This window comes from Tachyglossus aculeatus, chromosome X1 (assembly GCF_015852505.1).
Source record: "Tachyglossus aculeatus isolate mTacAcu1 chromosome X1, mTacAcu1.pri, whole genome shotgun sequence".
Lineage (NCBI taxonomy): Eukaryota > Metazoa > Chordata > Mammalia > Monotremata > Tachyglossidae > Tachyglossus > Tachyglossus aculeatus.
This window is the reverse complement of record NC_052101.1, coordinates 74411327-74428248: the sequence shown is the minus strand read 5'-3', so window position 1 is coordinate 74428248 and position 16922 is coordinate 74411327. Positions and strand designations below refer to the sequence as shown.

Sequence of the window (16922 nt, the reverse complement as noted above, 5' to 3'; positions counted from 1 at the left end):
ATTTGGGAATCATCTGCATAGAGGTGCAATTGAAGCTGTGAGAAGGGATGAGCTCCCCAAGGGAGTGTAAATAGAGAAGGGACCCAGAACAGAGCCTTGAAGGACACCTGCATTTAGGGAATGGGAGGCAGAGGAAGAGACTGAGAAGGAATGGCCAGAGAGGAAGGGGAGGACCAGGAGAGGACAGGGTCAGAAAAACCTAGGTTAGGTAGTGTTTCCAGGAGAAGAAAGTGGTCCTCCGTGCCAAAGGCAGCCAAGATGTTGAGGAGTATCAGGATGGAGTAGAGTCAGTGGATTCTGTGAGGGCGTTGCCATTGGTGACTTTGAAGAGCGTGGTCTCGGTGGAGTGGAGGGGTGGGGAGGGAGGGCAGAGCATAAACTGGATAATTGAACTGGAGGCAGTAGGTGTACTCAGCCCGATCCAGGAGTTCGGTTAGGAATGGGTGGAGGGAGATGGGGTGATACCTAGACAGTGGGGACCAAAGAAGGTTAACCTTCTTGTGTTCGAAGCTAGAGGAAGAAGGGCCACTGTAGAGTGTTATTCTAGTTGAAGACAATGCACAGGTTCATGCCATTTATGAGTGCAAACTAAAACCTTACCCTCCGCTTTCTATTAATTATCTATATCCCAATGCATCACCATCATTTATATAACAAAGGAAGACCATTTTTTGGTCCTTGCTCCATCGGGTATATATTATGAAAAATTTGGAAAGTCTTTGGAGAGTTTCCTCTCCTTGTGAAAGTTAGGGTATGAATTGAAAATGTTGATACATTTCAGACTTTTGCTTTCTTGTGAAGATAGTTGTCTAAAGCAAACAACTCCAGTCTTTATACTGAGTGTTCTTTTGTGTGTTTGGTGATCGTTAGCTGTGAAACTAAACTGATGATTGTTTAGTGTGATCGATTTTTCAAGCATTAGTATCTTTGAGCATTCAAGTCTTCTGTCACTGCTTTTGGACACTCCAGTGGTTATTTCCCACATGCTTCTTGTAGAAGATGGCTTGCTTTGTGGCACCAGTTACAAGAAACACTGCATGGATGTGCAGTTGTGAAAAGTGCACATAGTTGTCTTTGAAATAACATCACCAAAGAACTTTCATTTGGCATGTAATCTTGAATTGCTGGGTAGATGTCTCTGCCCAGTGCCATTTATGTCAAGCTGTATCGGTAACTTTTACTGCTGAGTAATGGTTACGTTGTTTTCTTGATTTATTAAATCCGAAGCTCTCTTCTGCAATAAATACATGTTTCAGGCTTCTTGTTTCCATAACATTCACTTGTATTTCTCTGGTTATGGAAAGTCCACTTAATTTGAACAAAATGACCCTCAAAAGCCAACTGGCATGATCAGAATGCATTCCCCCTATCAAATAAATGACTTGGAAAGATAATACCACCATTAGCATTTCCAATTTTCAAAAAGCATTTTTACGTTGATTTGGCAGTTGCATAAAATCATTTCCACTGGACGATAAACTAATGTAATCCTTCGTAATGAAATTTACTTGATGATCGCCCCACCAATCCTGGTTTTCAGCGTATCTGTAACTCTTTGACCATGGACCTGAAAGTGGCACTCCAGAAGCACATCTGTGCCTGAGCCACCTAGAGCAGCTCTTCCTTGATGCTCAAGTGGTCTTCCTTGATGCAGGCCTGCGGGGTGCTTCGCAGGACCACGAGCCCCAAAAGCTAACTGGAAGTGGTACTCCAGGACATCCTGGAACCTACACCAATGACCCCACCTCTTCCGGAGGTGACCAGGGCAGGGGGAAGTGCGGGAGCAGTAGCTCTGTTGGCAGCCAGGGTTCCAGGAGCTCCATGTGACTCAAGGGATTAGAAGTGGCCTGAGAGACCAAGAAAAGAAAAAAAGAACAACTAAAATTTTAGAAAATTAAAAAAGATGCAGAAAATCCTCAGATTGACAAATTATACCCAATCCTGAATGGTCCTAATCTACATGATTATACCCTCATTAAAGTCCAATTTTCCTAGAAAGGAGCTTGCTCTTCATTGTGTGCTAATCTGAGGGATTAACAACCCAATAGGCCATCATGTTGAAAGGCACCAGACTCTTCTGTCCTCAGCAACCTTTAGGAGAGAAATTCATTTAACCTTAGCATCTGACCCTACCCCAAAAACAGTCCTCTTGCCATAGGAACAATATTGCCCTTTGCTGGGCCCTTGGGTTTTGACAGAGGTGTCATTTAATCTGTGGAAAGAAGAGACCTTGGAAAAGAGGTTTGGCTGGTAGCTAAGGTATTGCCATAGGACAAATAATACATGGCAAAGCCAATAATTTTTTAGCCGATGGCATCTTGGGCCCAGGAATTCTTTCACAAAACAAAGAGCTAGCTTTCATAGAGAATAGCAAATGAATGTAATTTTTATCCCAGCTTTGTTCTGAAATGTTACATTCCAGTGAGTGACAAAGGGCACCCACACGACTTCGTTACCAGAGCCATGTCTGTGTAATTGAGTGATATGCTCACTTGGTGTGCCACATTCCACCATTCTGGGTTAGATGTCTTCTTTAATATGTTGAGAGTAAAGCACAATTTATCTCTAACTTAGTTTTTCCCCCATTTAAATTATTTTACCTGATTTGGTTTTAATAGCACAAAATGATTTTTAATATCCCTTCCCTTCTTTAGCCTTCCATAGTACAACCCGTCCCAGCCGTATTCATCGGCCTAATCCTGGCTTTCCTGTTTTGGTGTTACGGTCCATTGTGGTAGAGAAAGGTACAACACTACTGTTGCGTCGATGTCTGTTCGTCCCTGTCACCTGTTTGTGCCATTTTTGTAAAATAGTGCATGGTGAAACAGTCACAAGTATTTCGTTACCTGAAGCAAACCCTTCATTTAATACGCAGTATACTGCTTAGTAGCAATGAGCTGAACAATCAACTAATCAAGTAACATTTTTTTTTTGTCTGTTTCCTCTGTGGTAATGCTAACCGTGAATTAATTCCAACCTAACCAGTTTTGAATGTGCATCTTTTAACTTGGTCTTTGCCTTTAGCAAACCGGAGCAAACTTTGTGAAATGCTGCAATGTCCCTCTCCAAAAGATAATTAAATATTTAGATTTGAACAAGAAATGAAGAGTTTGCCTCTCTGAATTTAAACAGCTTTTTTCCCCCTATTTTTTCCCCTTCAAACAATATAGGAATTCTTGGTTTTAACACTTTTTCACTTTTCACTGTGGCTGTGAAGATGATGAAAGAGAACGAGATCAGAAAAATGAATGGTTGGTTCATAATTCCATGCCTAACCTTGCACTGCTTCACCACCCAAATCCCTGAATGTCCTTAACCATATATTTCTGATCCCTGATTTATAATATTGCACAATTATATTTAAAAGCCAGTTTGTAGGATGAGGGCTGTTAAAAGCCCAAGCAGTTTCCAACTAGTGCAGATCTACCCAAGACAAAAAGCTGATCTTCACCATTGACTTCTGGATTGCATGCACAAAAATGCAGTGAAAAATGTCAGGAAGGTTGTTTGGGGGAGGTCAGCTAATCTTGTTTTCAAGATGCTACCTCAACAGTATAAGGTGGCATATATAACAGTATAATTGGCATTTTCCACCAAATTTGAAATTGCTAGGCTTTTAGGGGGCTGGAGGGAGCAGGGGTGGTGTTGGGGGAACATGAAGACGGAGGGGTGTGTGTGTGTGTGGTTTTAACTAAGTCTCCAGGCCTGGGTCAAGTGTTAAATCATTGTTTTCTCACCCTCCACACCTTCCTCCCCTCTCCCTCATACAGACCTGCCCCAAAACTGATTATGGATCTCTACCTGAAATCAAGAAAAGCAAAGAAAGATATTTTGTCTGAAGATGTCACTTGTATGCAGGCATTTCTGAGCAAGCCATCACAGATCATATGCATTGAAATCTCTTAGTATAAAAAGTAAGAAGGCAGACCAAGCTTTGAGAGATTGAGTAGGATTTTTTTTTACTAGGTATCAACTGTAATCAAGTTGAAAATTGATAAAGACTCTCTTGAGGATATGCAGTCTTGTTCCCTGAAACTCTTCTTACTAGTGAAATGGCTTTGTGTGTGTGGTTTTTTTTTTTGTGTGTGTGTGTGTGTGTGCATGTGTGTGTGTATTTGTTGGTTTTAACATGTCCAAAGTCAAGATTTTTCCATTATTAGAGCTAACAATGAAGGTTTGCTGTGCTTTTCCCATGAATACTCAGGACTCCCTGGAACCAAGGGAATCACTGTTTGCTATGTAATGGGTGGCGGAGGAAGAATGTGGTAATGACTTTTGCTTTCTCTCCACACAGAAACACTGGCCTTGGATGCCTATGTTGGCAGCTCTGGTGGCTGTGACAGCAATAGTGCTGTACCCAGGCTTAACTAGAACTTCACCATGAGAACTTGTTTTGAATCCGTACACCGTCCTCCCTTTAGAAGCTGGCAACACACCAACACTGGGGAAAACATCCATTTTCTTCCTTTTTACTTCTTGCAACATATCAGCAGTAGGGTTGTTGCTTGAAATTGTATAAAATATATCTGTCTATAAAGAGGGAATAAAATTGTGACTTTATTCTAGTGTAAGCAGTAATTTGCTTGCAATTTTTCATGTAATTTTTGAATTAGTCTCTTGGGGTTCTAAATACTCTGGAGGCCTAAAGTAGGTTTCTTGGTACCAAGTTATTTATAACATTTAGGTTTGTGTCTATTTAACTCTAGATTCTGATTGCCAGATAAAAATCATTTTTCTAATTGGTTTCCTACCCAAATCAAACACATACCAACCAGGGCATATCAATTTGAAATGATAAAAACTTTTATTTATTTATTTTTTTATTTTTATTATTTTTTTTGAAAAAAAAATTACTCCGTTTGTACTTCCTACATAAATCAATGAGGCATTGGGAACAAAATTTAGACACAACTCCTATTTGTGTGCTTTTTAAAGGAAAAAAATGGTCCCTGGACAAGATTCTGGGTAATGGACACACTTGTGCAACCTTAACAACGTGACTTGGAAACATAGATGGAGTCAGTCTCGAGGAGTTTTAAGGGAGAGTGGGTGCATATGGACTGAAGTATTTCTGGGAGCAAAAAACTTAATCATTTCACAACTACGCTTCAGTGATAGCCACTCTGTTGATTTCAGTAAGAATGAAGTTTATTAAAATTTCTATAAAGTGACAATTGCTTTAAAAGTCAAATGCTTTCTCATATTTTAGGAAGCTTGATTTTTACTTATCTATTCTTTCTGACGTGGTTAATTGGAGGATGTATACTTTAGAGAAACTTTTATTGGATTCATTTTGGAAGCTTTGGAGGCATTGTAGATCTCACAGTCGTAAATCAAACTCTTATTTTGTAAAACTAGCTCATGGAAAATGCTATTTGAGGACTCTTAGTCTTGATTTTTCAACAAAGCCCAGGATCTTCTGGTTTAATCCCGAAGTACCATATTGGGTAAATTCTGTGCCACTCAACAGTTCTACAAGTAAGCTTCATTGTGATTCATATTGTCAAGTTGAAGTTACTCGGTTAAAGGAAACCAAAAGGAAAATCTCAGCGAACATTCAATTGGCTTGAACATTTTATGGCAATCGGACAGGTCTAGCCTAGACATTTAGCATATAATTTGCCTTGTGCGGTTTCAAGGGTCATTGTTTATCCTTTAAAGGTTATATTTTAAGCTATTTGGGATTTGCTAATGGGAGGATCACTAGATTTGTGGACTAATTATTCCACCAGCTACTTATAGAAAACAATATTGAGATATAGTTCATGTCATCATTTTTTAGTTGCAGGAAGCCACCCAACCACAAATGCTCATATGCCAGTGGTACCCAGTACCTCTTGTATATAGGTTATTGCAAATATTGTTCTGAAATGCTTAACTTCAGAATTACATTTTTTAAAAATAAATTGTTTTAAATCTATTTTGTAAAGATATAAAAATACAATAGAATTTCTGGAGTACAAATTAAACTATTTGCACTAACACACACGATGTGCATGATTTAATAAATAACTTTACTCTCCCTGCGCATGTTTGAGTTGCCTCTCATTTGATTCTAGGACAGAGGCCCTTTGGACCTTTGTATAACTAAAATAAGACAGTGTACTCAGCATTGATCTGTTTGTGGTGTTCTTTCAGATTCATAAAAACTTACCTTGAACTTACGACCTATCCTTAACTTATTGCTCTCCCTCTCACCACATTAGAATGGGTTTTTAAACGTATGAGATCTGTTGCCTTCTTGAATCTCTAAAACTCTAGTGCCAGAAGTGAATTGTTTAAACTCAAGGGCAATCTATTAGTGGTTCTCAATTTTTTCAGGAATGTATTCCAAGCTTTCAGAAGAAACAGTGCTGGTAGGCTAGATGTAGCAAAACTCAGAAGGAATTTACCTGGAAAAGGGAGAACAAGTAGAACAAAGTTTACATCAAGAACAGGAGACATGAAGAAATTTTCAAAGAGATGGCTACAAATCAGCAGCATCATTTGATCACTTGTTGTATGGAGAGTTCTGTCCCGGGCACTTGTAAATATATAGTCTTCTACGTAATTTGGAAAGTTGCCTGTTCACTATGTACTTGGACACATTTTTAAATATTGTCACTAAATTTTGCATGGTTATTCCTCAGAAAAAGGAATGGGAATTTTGGCCCATAATTTTTTTAAAAAATAAATGTATATATGTATACAGATATAGATATAGTTATATATGTTTAAAAACTTAAATTTTTGAAACCCCTTTAAATTGTAATACCACAAAAAAAGACAGTTGGCTGAACCCTCCAACAAGAGCAGCAGCATGGTATAGTGGATAGAGCACGGGCTTGGGAGTCAGAAGATGGTGGATTCTAATCCCGGCTCCACCACTTACTTGCTATGTGACCTTGGGCAAGTCATTTGTCTTCTCTGTGCTTCAGTTCCCTCATCTGTAAAATGGGGATTGAGACTGAGCCCTAGGTGGGATAGGGACTACGTCCCGCCCAATTTGCTTGTATCCACCACAGTGCTTGGCACACAGCGTTTAACAAATACCACAATTATTAAGAGAAGATCTAGAGCTGCTGGGAGCATTGAACGGTAATATCAGAACAATTTTAAGGAAAGACAGGATGACTGTATAGCTCCTGAGAGTACTGAAGTGAAAAGACACAGTCACATTGGAGCAATCAATGAATTAAGGATCCTAAAGAGGCATTACCAACTAATTGGAGGTTAACAGCAGTTTGCTGGACTGTACTTGAAGAAACAGCACTTTGATGCAATCCAGAAAGAGCGAAAGAAAGAAAAGCCTCACAAATTGTCAGTTGTGTGACCTTGGACACGTGAACAAAATGTATCCACATTGTGGTACTGTAACCTGGAGGTGCTGTTTAAAAGGAAGGTGAGTTTGCCACCCCTTCCCACTCCTGAGCCATTATAATCTTTAATGTCTGAAGAAACAGATCAAAGCATTTGGGGGAATGATTAGAAAATACAACTGCCTCCAACTGACAGTTTTGACAACTACTGATGAAGTGCATAGGCATGGAGTCATGCCAACATTTAAAATGCAGGGATCCAACTATCGTGGTGCTGGAGCTCTGCTGGATGCAGTAACATTTCTGGTATAAATGAAGGCATTCTAGAGTGGCTGCTGATGTTTTATAATGACAGCTGTTAGGTAAAATATTTGAAGACTGATTTCAAAAAAATGTCTTTACAGTATAAAACGGTCTTGTCAATTGGTAGCAGAGGTGTCAACTTTTCATTTGGAGCTTGGGAGTGGAGCATTCGTTGGGAAAGGGGAAAAAATGAAGAAAAGGAGAGGGAGGGAGAGAAAAAAGAAAATCAGAAAGAGAAAGGAAAGGGTACTCACAGGTGCTTCTCCATATCATTTTGGGGGTCTACCTGGGTATTTTCCAGAAAGGGGCAGGAGATGGTGTTTTGGGGCCACAGCTGTAGAGTTGTTGCCCAGGGGTAGTGGGGTTCATGCGGCCAAGTGGGATGCCCACCCCAGATGGCTCCGTAGTGGAAAGACCACAGGCTTGAGAGTCAGAGGAAATGGGTTCTAATCCCGGCTCCATCACTTGTCTATTGTGTGACCTTGGGCAAGCCGCTTAACTTCTCTGTGCCTCAGTTACCTCATCTGTAAAATGGGGATTAAACCTGAGCCCCACTCATGAGACAACCTGATTACCTTGTATCTACCCTAGTGCTTAGAACAGTGCTCAGCTCATAGTAAGCACTTAACAAATACCATAATTATTATTATTATGCTGGGCCCACATGATGCAAGGGCCAGAGGTGGCCCTGCCATCTGGGCTCCCCTTCTGAGTCTTCTTGGGCTGAAAGGGTGGGGGTGCAGGGAGTAGGTTAGCTCCAATGTCCACCCTGTCCAGAAACCTATGGACTTGGGTGCCTAATGGAGAATGTGAGCAAAGTCTTTCTATCCTTGAGTATAAGATAGGCAGAAGATCATTTTGCCAAAAAGAAATTGCTATACAGACACACAGATCTTTCAAACCCCTTCCATTTTTGGCAAGGTGAAGATGGGAATCAGTTCATAAACAGGCAGAGCAATCCAGCAACAGGAATGCAGACGAATCTTGGTATTCTTTGGCTTCTTAGAGTTCCCGGGCCATAATAATAATGATAGCATTTGTTAAGCACTTACCATGTGCAAAGCACTGTTCTAAGTGCTGGGGGAATACAAGGTGATCAGGTTGTCCCACGTGAGGCTTACAGTCTTAATCCCCATTTTACAGATGAGGGAACTGAGGCTCAGAGAAGGTAAGTGACTTGCCCAAAGTCACACAGCCGACAATTGGCGGAGCTGGGATTTGAACCCATGACCTCTGACTCCAAAGCCCGTGCTCTTTCCACTGAGCCATGCTGCCATAGTTGAGAGTAACTAGTAAAAGTAAATGACCCTTGAGAAATTTACCTCTTTTTGCAATGAAATGCTGTGCTTCTAATTCTTCTAGAGATGTATTTGAGTCTCAGTTGCAAGAGTGTTGAACAATCTACCAAAAATGTTTTGTCAGTGTTGGCAGAATTTCTAAAATACAAAAACAGAAGGTAAAATGCTCTGTTGATCTTTCTTGTTTAAAATGAATTGACTGGATTTTTTTAGTTTGGTGGGTACCAGTTTCCAGTTAACAAATTATGGTTTTTGTTAAGTGCTTACTATGTGCCAGGCACTGTACAAGTGCTGGGGTGCATACAAGCAAATTGGGTTGGATACAGCACCTGTTCCACATGGGGCTCACAGTCTTATCCCCATTTTACAGGTGAGGTAACAGGCACAGAGAAGTGAAGTGACTTTCCCAAGGTCACACAGCAGACACGTAGCGGAGCTAGGATTAGAACCCACATCCTTCTGACTCCCAGGCCCATACTCTATCCATTAGGCCATGCTGTTTCTCAAGATTGGAAATTTGTGTGGAAATAAGTGTGCACTCGTGTAGTTTCATTCGTGTACATGAATGTCCATCTACTTTGCCTAAGTTTAAAATGCTCCAAATGTGATGCTGAGGAGAGGAATATTTATAGTGTGCTACCCACATCATTGCTGGAGTTAATGACTGAGTAGAAGCTTATCTTTTATTAGAGAAATGCTTGTAAAGGAATGAGGCTATCTGGGAATTCTTTGGTTCATGGGCAAAAAGGAGCAACCGAAACGACTTAATCTTGAAGACGTCCATTTTTTAAAAACAGTAGAAGTGGTAACTGATTGCAAAGCATTGGGAAAAGAATGCATGGGTGAGAATTGAACATGGTGCCTGGCTTCCAAGGGGCTCCTAATCTCAGAAAAAGCAGGGAGCATTGGTGTTGGATACACAAGGAAAGATTAAATAATAAACATATTTGTGGCATTTAAGCACTTCCTACGTGCGAAGCACTAGACTAAGCATATGGGTAGATTCAAGGTCATTGGGTTCCCCCATAGGGCTCCCAGTCCAAATAGGAAGGAGAACAGATATTGAATCCTCATTTTGTAGATGAGGGAGCCGAGGTCCAGAGAAGCTAAATGACTTCCCCAAGGTCACAGAGCGGAAAAGTCGCAGAGGTGGGGTTGCAGCCCAGGTTCTCTGACTTCTAAGCCCATGCTCTAGCTCCTACAATAAAAACACAAAACCCACATGGAAGATGAGGGCAGCAGATGGGGTGATAAGAGCAACAGAACATTGAGTCTAAAGGAGGAGTTTCTTGCTCCTTTCTGCTCTCCTCTAGGGTGGTGCTGTGTAGCATATGCGACAGCACCCCCTCCCCCAACTCCAATATTCTAAAAGTTGGGAAGGAATATGCTGCCACTTTGTCTCACCCTGGAACAATCAATCAATCAATGGTATTTACTGAGTGCTTACTATATGCCGAGCACTGTTCTAAGCCCTTGGGAGAGGGAGTATGGCCTAGTGGATAGAGCATGGGCCTGGGAGTCAGAAGGTCATGGGTTCTATTCCGGGCTCTGCTGCTTGTCTGCTGTGTGGCCTTGGGCAAGTCACTTCACCTCTCTGGGCCTCAGTTACCTCATCTGTAAAATGGGGATTGAGACTGAGCCTCAGGCGGGACAGGGACTGTCCAACCCAATTTGCTTGTATCCACCCCAGCACTTAGTACATCATCAATTGTATTTATTTATTTATTGAGCGCTTACTGTGTGCAGAGCACTGTACTAAGCGCTTGGGAAGTACAAGTTGGCAACATATACAGTCCCTACCCAACAGTGGGCTCACAGTCTAAAAGGGGGAGACAGAGAACAAAACCAAACATACTAACAAAATAAAATAAATAGAATAGATATGTACAAGTAAAATAAATAAATAGAGTAATAAATATGTACAAACATATATACATATATACAGGTGCTGTGGGGAAGGGAAGGAGGTAAGATGGGGGGATGGAGAGGGGGACGGGGAGAGGAAGGAAGGGGCTCAGTCTGGGAAGGCTTCCTGGAGGAGGTAGGCTCTCAATAGGGCCTTGAAGGGAGGAAGAGAGCTAGCTTGGCGGATGGGCAGAGGGAGGGCATTCCAGGCCCGGGGGATGACGTGGGCCGGGGGTCGATGGCGGAACAGGCGAGAACGAGGTACGGCAGAGGAGCGGAGGGTGCAGGGTGGGCTGTAGAAAGAGAGAAGGGAGGGCTGTGTCTTCTGGGCTGCCGAGGTCGGGGTAACTTCAGGGGGCTCAGGCCACCACGCTGGATAAGGTTTTAGATTTCCCCCATTAAGAGTATAAGTGCCTTGGGTTTGGGGACTGTGTCATTTGATCAATCAATCAATCATATTTATTGAGCACTTACTGTCCATCCCAAGCACCTAGTGCAGTGCCTTGTGCCAAGCAAGTGCTCACTAAATAGTAATATCTTGCCAGGGCGGGGCCTGATGGTTTGGGGAATGGCAGTCTCCCTGACTCTGAAAGCCGGGAGCAGCTTGTGTACCTGGCTTCTGCTGCTGTTGCTCTGGAACAGGCTTCTCTCTGAAATACTAGTTTTTGTGAGGACTGAATCTTGAGTAGTTAGAGGCTTAGCCTAATCGGTTGTCGATTAATGTATAGAGGCTGGAGATTGTGGGCTTATTGTGTGCTCCCTGTGGGCAGGGACCGTGTCTTTATTGTTTCATCGTACTCTCCCAAGCGCTCAGTACAGTGCTCTGCACACAGTAAGTGCTCAGTATAGTTGAATGAATATAAAATGGACTGCTTCACTGCTGAATGAGGTTTCTTTAAGTTGAGAACACTTCCCAGTGGCTCTTAAATGAAGTGTAATTTTGGAAAAAACCAGTGAGTCTTCTGTCCAATACTATAATGTGGATTTTCACTGGTATTCATAGCTTTCTTCTAAGATTTAGAGCAGTTTGCATGAGGTCAGCAGCATTTTCATTAACCACAGATCATTTTTACCTAAAGAGATATTTCAGTTACAAACTAAGGGATAAATTATGGATGTGATTATCCGGTTATCTCATGACCAAAAACAATCGGCCTCTTCCAGGGTAGATAATTGCTTGAGGAAGTGCTGCTGTAACACTGACAGATCGCCCTGGAGATGTTTAAGGAAAGAATAGACAGCCACCTGTTCTGGATGGTTAGTCATTCACCTGCCTGGAAGCAAGGGACTGACCAAAAAAAAAAAAAAAAGTCCAGATCCCTTCTACCTCCATGCTTTTATGATTTAAAGAAGCAACATGGCTTAGTGGCAAGAGCACAGGCTTGGGGGTCAGAGGTCGTGGGCTCTAATCCCGGCTCCACCACTTAGCAGCAGTGTGACTTTGTGCAAGTCACTTAACTTCTCTGTGCCTCAGTTACCTCATCTGGAAAATGGGGATTAAGACTATGAGCCCCACGTGGGACAACCTGATTACCTTGTATCTACCCCAGGGCTTAGAACAGTGCTTGGTACATAGTAAGCACTTAACAAATACCATTATTATCATCATCATCATTATTATTATTATTTAGAATAAATGTAAACCTATTTGGCTCCTGGAACAGTAATTGACAAGAAGCAGTGTGGCCTAGTGGAAAGAGCTCAAACCTGGGAGTCAGAGGACCTGGGTTTTAATGTTAACTCCACCACTTGTCTGCTGTGTGACCTTGGGCAAGTCACTCAACTTCTTGGTGCCTTTTACCTCATCTGTAAAATGGTGATTAAGACTGTGAGTCCCATGCAGGACATGGATTGAGTCCAACCTGATCAGCTTGTACCTACTCCAGAGCTTAGTACAGTGTCTGGAATGTAGTAAGCGCTTAACAAATACCATTAAAAAATGAGTAAACAAATGTTTGCCATGCCCAACTGGTGGGAGGCCCAAGGAAAATGTGCCTGGAATGTGCTGGGCTTTGGCTTAGAGGGAGCCATTGCCATTTTTTTTATGGTATTTGTTAAGTACCTACTATGTGTCAAACACTGTTCTGAGCGCTGGGCTAGATACAAGTTAGTCAGCTTGGACACAGTCCCTGTCCCACACAGAGCTCACAGTCCAGGTAGGAGGAACGAGGCATTGTGGCTACAGCTTTGGATGGCCGGGTGGAGGAGCTGGGGGTTGATTAGCTCTGACCCAAGACTATTCAGCCCAGTTTTTTTCTTCTCTCAGGTCCAGGAAGCACCTTTGACAGTTTGTCCACTCTGCTTAGGTTAAGTCTATGTCTGTTTTGCATAGAAAAATCCTATCTGGGCCTTGGTAGCATCAGCAGCCACCTACAACAAATTTTCCACCAGTGTCTCTTTGAGACCAATTTTGGAGACATAAGAGTCTCCTTGTCCTTGTCCTCTCCCTGACTTTCCCATCTCTGTTGACGGCACTACCATCCTTCCCGTCTCACAAGCCCGCAACCTTGGTGTCATCCTCGACTCCGCTCTCTCATTCACCCCTCACATCCAAGCCGTCACCAAAACCTGCCGGTCTCAGCTCCGCAACATTGCCAAGATCCGCCCTTTCCTCTCCATCCAAACTGCTACCCTGCTCATTCAAGCTCTCATCCTATCCCGTCTGGACTACTGCACCAGCCTTCTCTCTGATCTCCCATCCTCGTGTCTCTCTCCACTTCAATCCATACTTCATGCTGCTGCCCGGATTATCTTTGTCCAGAAACGCTCTGGGCATATTACTCCCCTCCTCAAAAATCTCCAGTGGCTACCAATCAATCTGCGCATCAGGCAGAAACTCCTCACCCTCGGCTTCAAGGCTCTCCATCACCTCACCCCCTCCTACCTCACCTCCCTTCTCTCCTTCTACTGCCCAGCCCGCAACCTCCGCTCCTCCACCGCTAATCTCCTCACTGTACCTCGTTCTCGCCTGTCCCGCCGTCGACCCCCGGCCCACGTCATCCCCCGGGCCTGGAATGCCCTCCCTCTGCCCCTCCGCCAAGCTAGCTCTCTTCCTCCCTTCAAGGCCCTGCTGAGAGCTCACCTCCTCCAGGAGGCCTTCCCAGACTGAGCCCCTTCCTTCCTCTCCCCCTCGTCCCCCTCTCCATCCCCCCATCTTACCTCCTTCCCTTCCCCACAGCACCTGTATATATGTATATATGGTTGTACATATTTATTACTCTATTTATTTATTTATTTTACTTGTACATTTCTATCCTATTTATTTTATTTTGTTGGTATGTTTGGTTCTGTTCTCTGTCTCCCCCTTTTAGACTGTGAGCCCACTGTTGGGTAGGGACTGTCTCTATGTGTTGCCAATTTGTACTTCCCAAGCGCTTAGTACAGTGCTCTGCACATAGTAAGCGCTCAATAAATACGATTGATTGATTGATTGATAAGAGAAGTGGAACATTCCTGCTCCGGTTATAGCCTGGAAGAAATACAGCCAACTAAACTTTTTATGGATCATGTGAAGCCATGCTACATGGTCTTATGTCCCCAGTATGCAGGGGGAGAGCCATATCTTTCCCCCACAATCAATCAATCAATCAATCAATCGTATTTATTGAGCGCTTACTATGTGCAGAGCACTGTACTAAGCGCTTGGGAAGTACAAATTGGCATCACATAGAGACAGTCCCTACCCGATAGTGGGCTCACAGTCTAAAAGGGGGAGACAGAGAACAGAACCAAACATACCAACAAAATAAAATAAGTAGGATAGAAATGTACAAGTAAAATAAATAAATAAATAAATAAACAGAGTAATAAATATGTACAACCATATATACATATATACAGGTGCTGTGGGGAGGGGAAGGCGGTAAGGCGGGGGGATGGAGAGGGGGACGAGGGGGAGAGGAAAGAAGGGGCTCAATCTGGGAAGGCCTCCTGGAGGAGGTGAGCTCTCAGGAGGGCCTTGAAGGGAGGAAGAGAGCTAGCTTGGCGGATGGGCAGAGGGAGGGCATTCCAGGCCCGGGGGATGACGTGGGCCGGGGGTCGATGGCGGGACAGGCGAGAGCGAGGTACAGTGAGGAGATTAGTGGTGGAGGAGCGGAGGGTGCGGGCTGGGCAGTAGAAGGAGAGAAGGGAGGTGAGGTAGGAGGGGGCGAGGTGATGGAGAGCCTTGAAGCCCAGGGTGAGGAGTTTCTGCCTGATGCGCAGATTGATCGGTAGCCATTGGAGGTTTTTGAGGAGGGGAGTGATATGTCCAGAGCGTTTCTGGACAAAGATAATCCGGGCAGCAGCATGAAGTATGGATTGAAGTGGAGAGAGACACGAGGATGGGAGATCAGAGAGAAGGCTAGTGCAGTAGTCCAGACGGGATAGGATGAGAGCTTGAATTAGCAGGGTAGCGGTTTGGATGGAGAGGATAGGGCGGATCTTGGCAATGTTGCGGAGCTGAGACCGGCAGGTTTTGGTGACGGCTTGGATGTGAGGGGTGAATGAGAGAGCGGAGTCGAGGATGACACCAAGGTTGCGGGCTTGTGAGACGGGAAGGATGGTAGTGCCGTCAACAGAGATGGGAAAGTCAGGGAGAGGACAAGGTTTGGGAGGGAAGACAAGGAGCTCAGTCTTCGACATGTTGAGCTTTAGGTGGCGGGCGGACATCCAGATGGAGATGTCCTGAAGGCAGGAGGAGATGCGAGCCTGGAGGGAGGGGGAGAGAGCAGGGGCAGAGATGTAGATCTGGGTGTCATCAGCGTAGAGGTGATAGTTGAAGCCGTGGGAGCGAATGAGGTCACCAAGGGAGTGAGTGTAGATTGAGAACAGAAGGGGACCAAGCACTGAACCTTGGGGAACTCCCACAGTAAGAGGATGGGAGGGGGAGGAGGAGCCTGCAAAAGAGACTGAGAAAGAACGACCGGAGAGATAAGAGGAGAACCAGGAGAGGACGGAGTCTGTGAAGCCAAGGTCAGATAACGTGTTGAGGAGAAGGGGGTGGTCCACAGTGTCAAAGGCAGCTGAGAGGTCGAGGAGGATTAGGACAGAGTATGAGCCGTTGGATTTGGCAAGCAGGAGGTCATTGGTGACCTTTGAGAGCGCAGTTTCCGTGGAATGAAGGGGACGGAAGCCAGACTGGAGGGGGTCGAGGAGAGAGTTGTTGTTGAGGAATTCTAGGCAGCGCGTGTAGACAACTCGTTCAAGGAGTTTGGAAAGGAATGGTAGGAGGGATATGGGACGATAACTAGAAGGTGAGGTGGGGTCAAGAGAGGGTTTTTTTAGGATGGGAGAGACATGGGCATGTTTGAAGGCAGAGGGGAAGGAACCAGTGGAGAGTGAGCGGTTGAAGATGGAAGTTAAGGAGGGGAGAAGGGATGGAGCGAGAGATTTCATAAGATGAGAGGGAATGGGGTCAGAAGCACAGGTGGCCGGAGTAGCACTTGAGAGGAGGGAGGAGAGTTCCTCTGAGGATACCACTGGGAAGGATGGGAGAGTAGCAGAGAATGTTGAGAGCCGGGGGGTTGGAGAAAGGGGGGAAGAGACTTTGGGGAGGTCGGACCTGATGGATTTAATTTTGTTAATGAAGTAGGAGGCCAGATCGTTGGGGGTGAGGGAAGGAGGAGGGGGAGGAACCGGGGGCCTGAGAAGGGAGTTGAATGTACTTTCAGAATTCTCCACCGGAGAGAAAATTTGGCTCATTTTTCTATATAGGTGGCAAAAATCTTCATTAAGAACATTTTGTGGATGATGATTGGTTCTAATGATCTTAGATTTTGCAATAAAGACAAACTAATGCAGGACAAAAATTCGAAAATTGTTACAGGTTGATTATTGGAAGAATTAATATGGGCTTATCAAGATTCCCAGGAATAGAGAACCATTTTTAAGCCATATTTTTCAAGCTTCCGTTCATCTAAGCATGCGCCGTACAGAACTCTTCCAAATGCATTCTCCCAAAGGATCAATTTAATTATTTTTGGTAGCTGTGGAACTTGACTAAAGGTCAAGTAGGTGTGAATTTGCCGATCAATCAATCTAGTGGATAGTGGTCTAGTGGATAGTGGATATTATTATTATTACCACTTCTTTGCTGTGTAACCTTGGGCAAAGTACTTAACTTCTCTGTGCCTCAGTT

The 16922-nt window shown here is 43.8% G+C and overlaps 1 protein-coding gene across 28 annotated transcripts in view; it reads left to right on the top strand.

Moving 5' to 3' along the window:
- Window positions 1-6026, top strand: part of LOC119919809 (sarcolemma associated protein) — a 146882-nt gene extending 140856 nt beyond the window's left edge. For 16 of the 28 annotated variants that reach the window (XM_038740552.1, XM_038740535.1, XM_038740550.1 and 13 more), the window contains 2 exons: window positions 2655-2744; window positions 4295-6026. In XM_038740552.1, coding sequence (XP_038596480.1) covers window positions 2655-2738 — 84 coding nt within the window. In that variant the 3' untranslated portion in view covers window positions 2739-2744; window positions 4295-6026. The other 12 variants (XM_038740541.1, XM_038740548.1, XM_038740545.1 and 9 more) reach the window with 2 other exon arrangements.
- Window positions 6027-16922: the final 10896 nt, after the last annotated feature.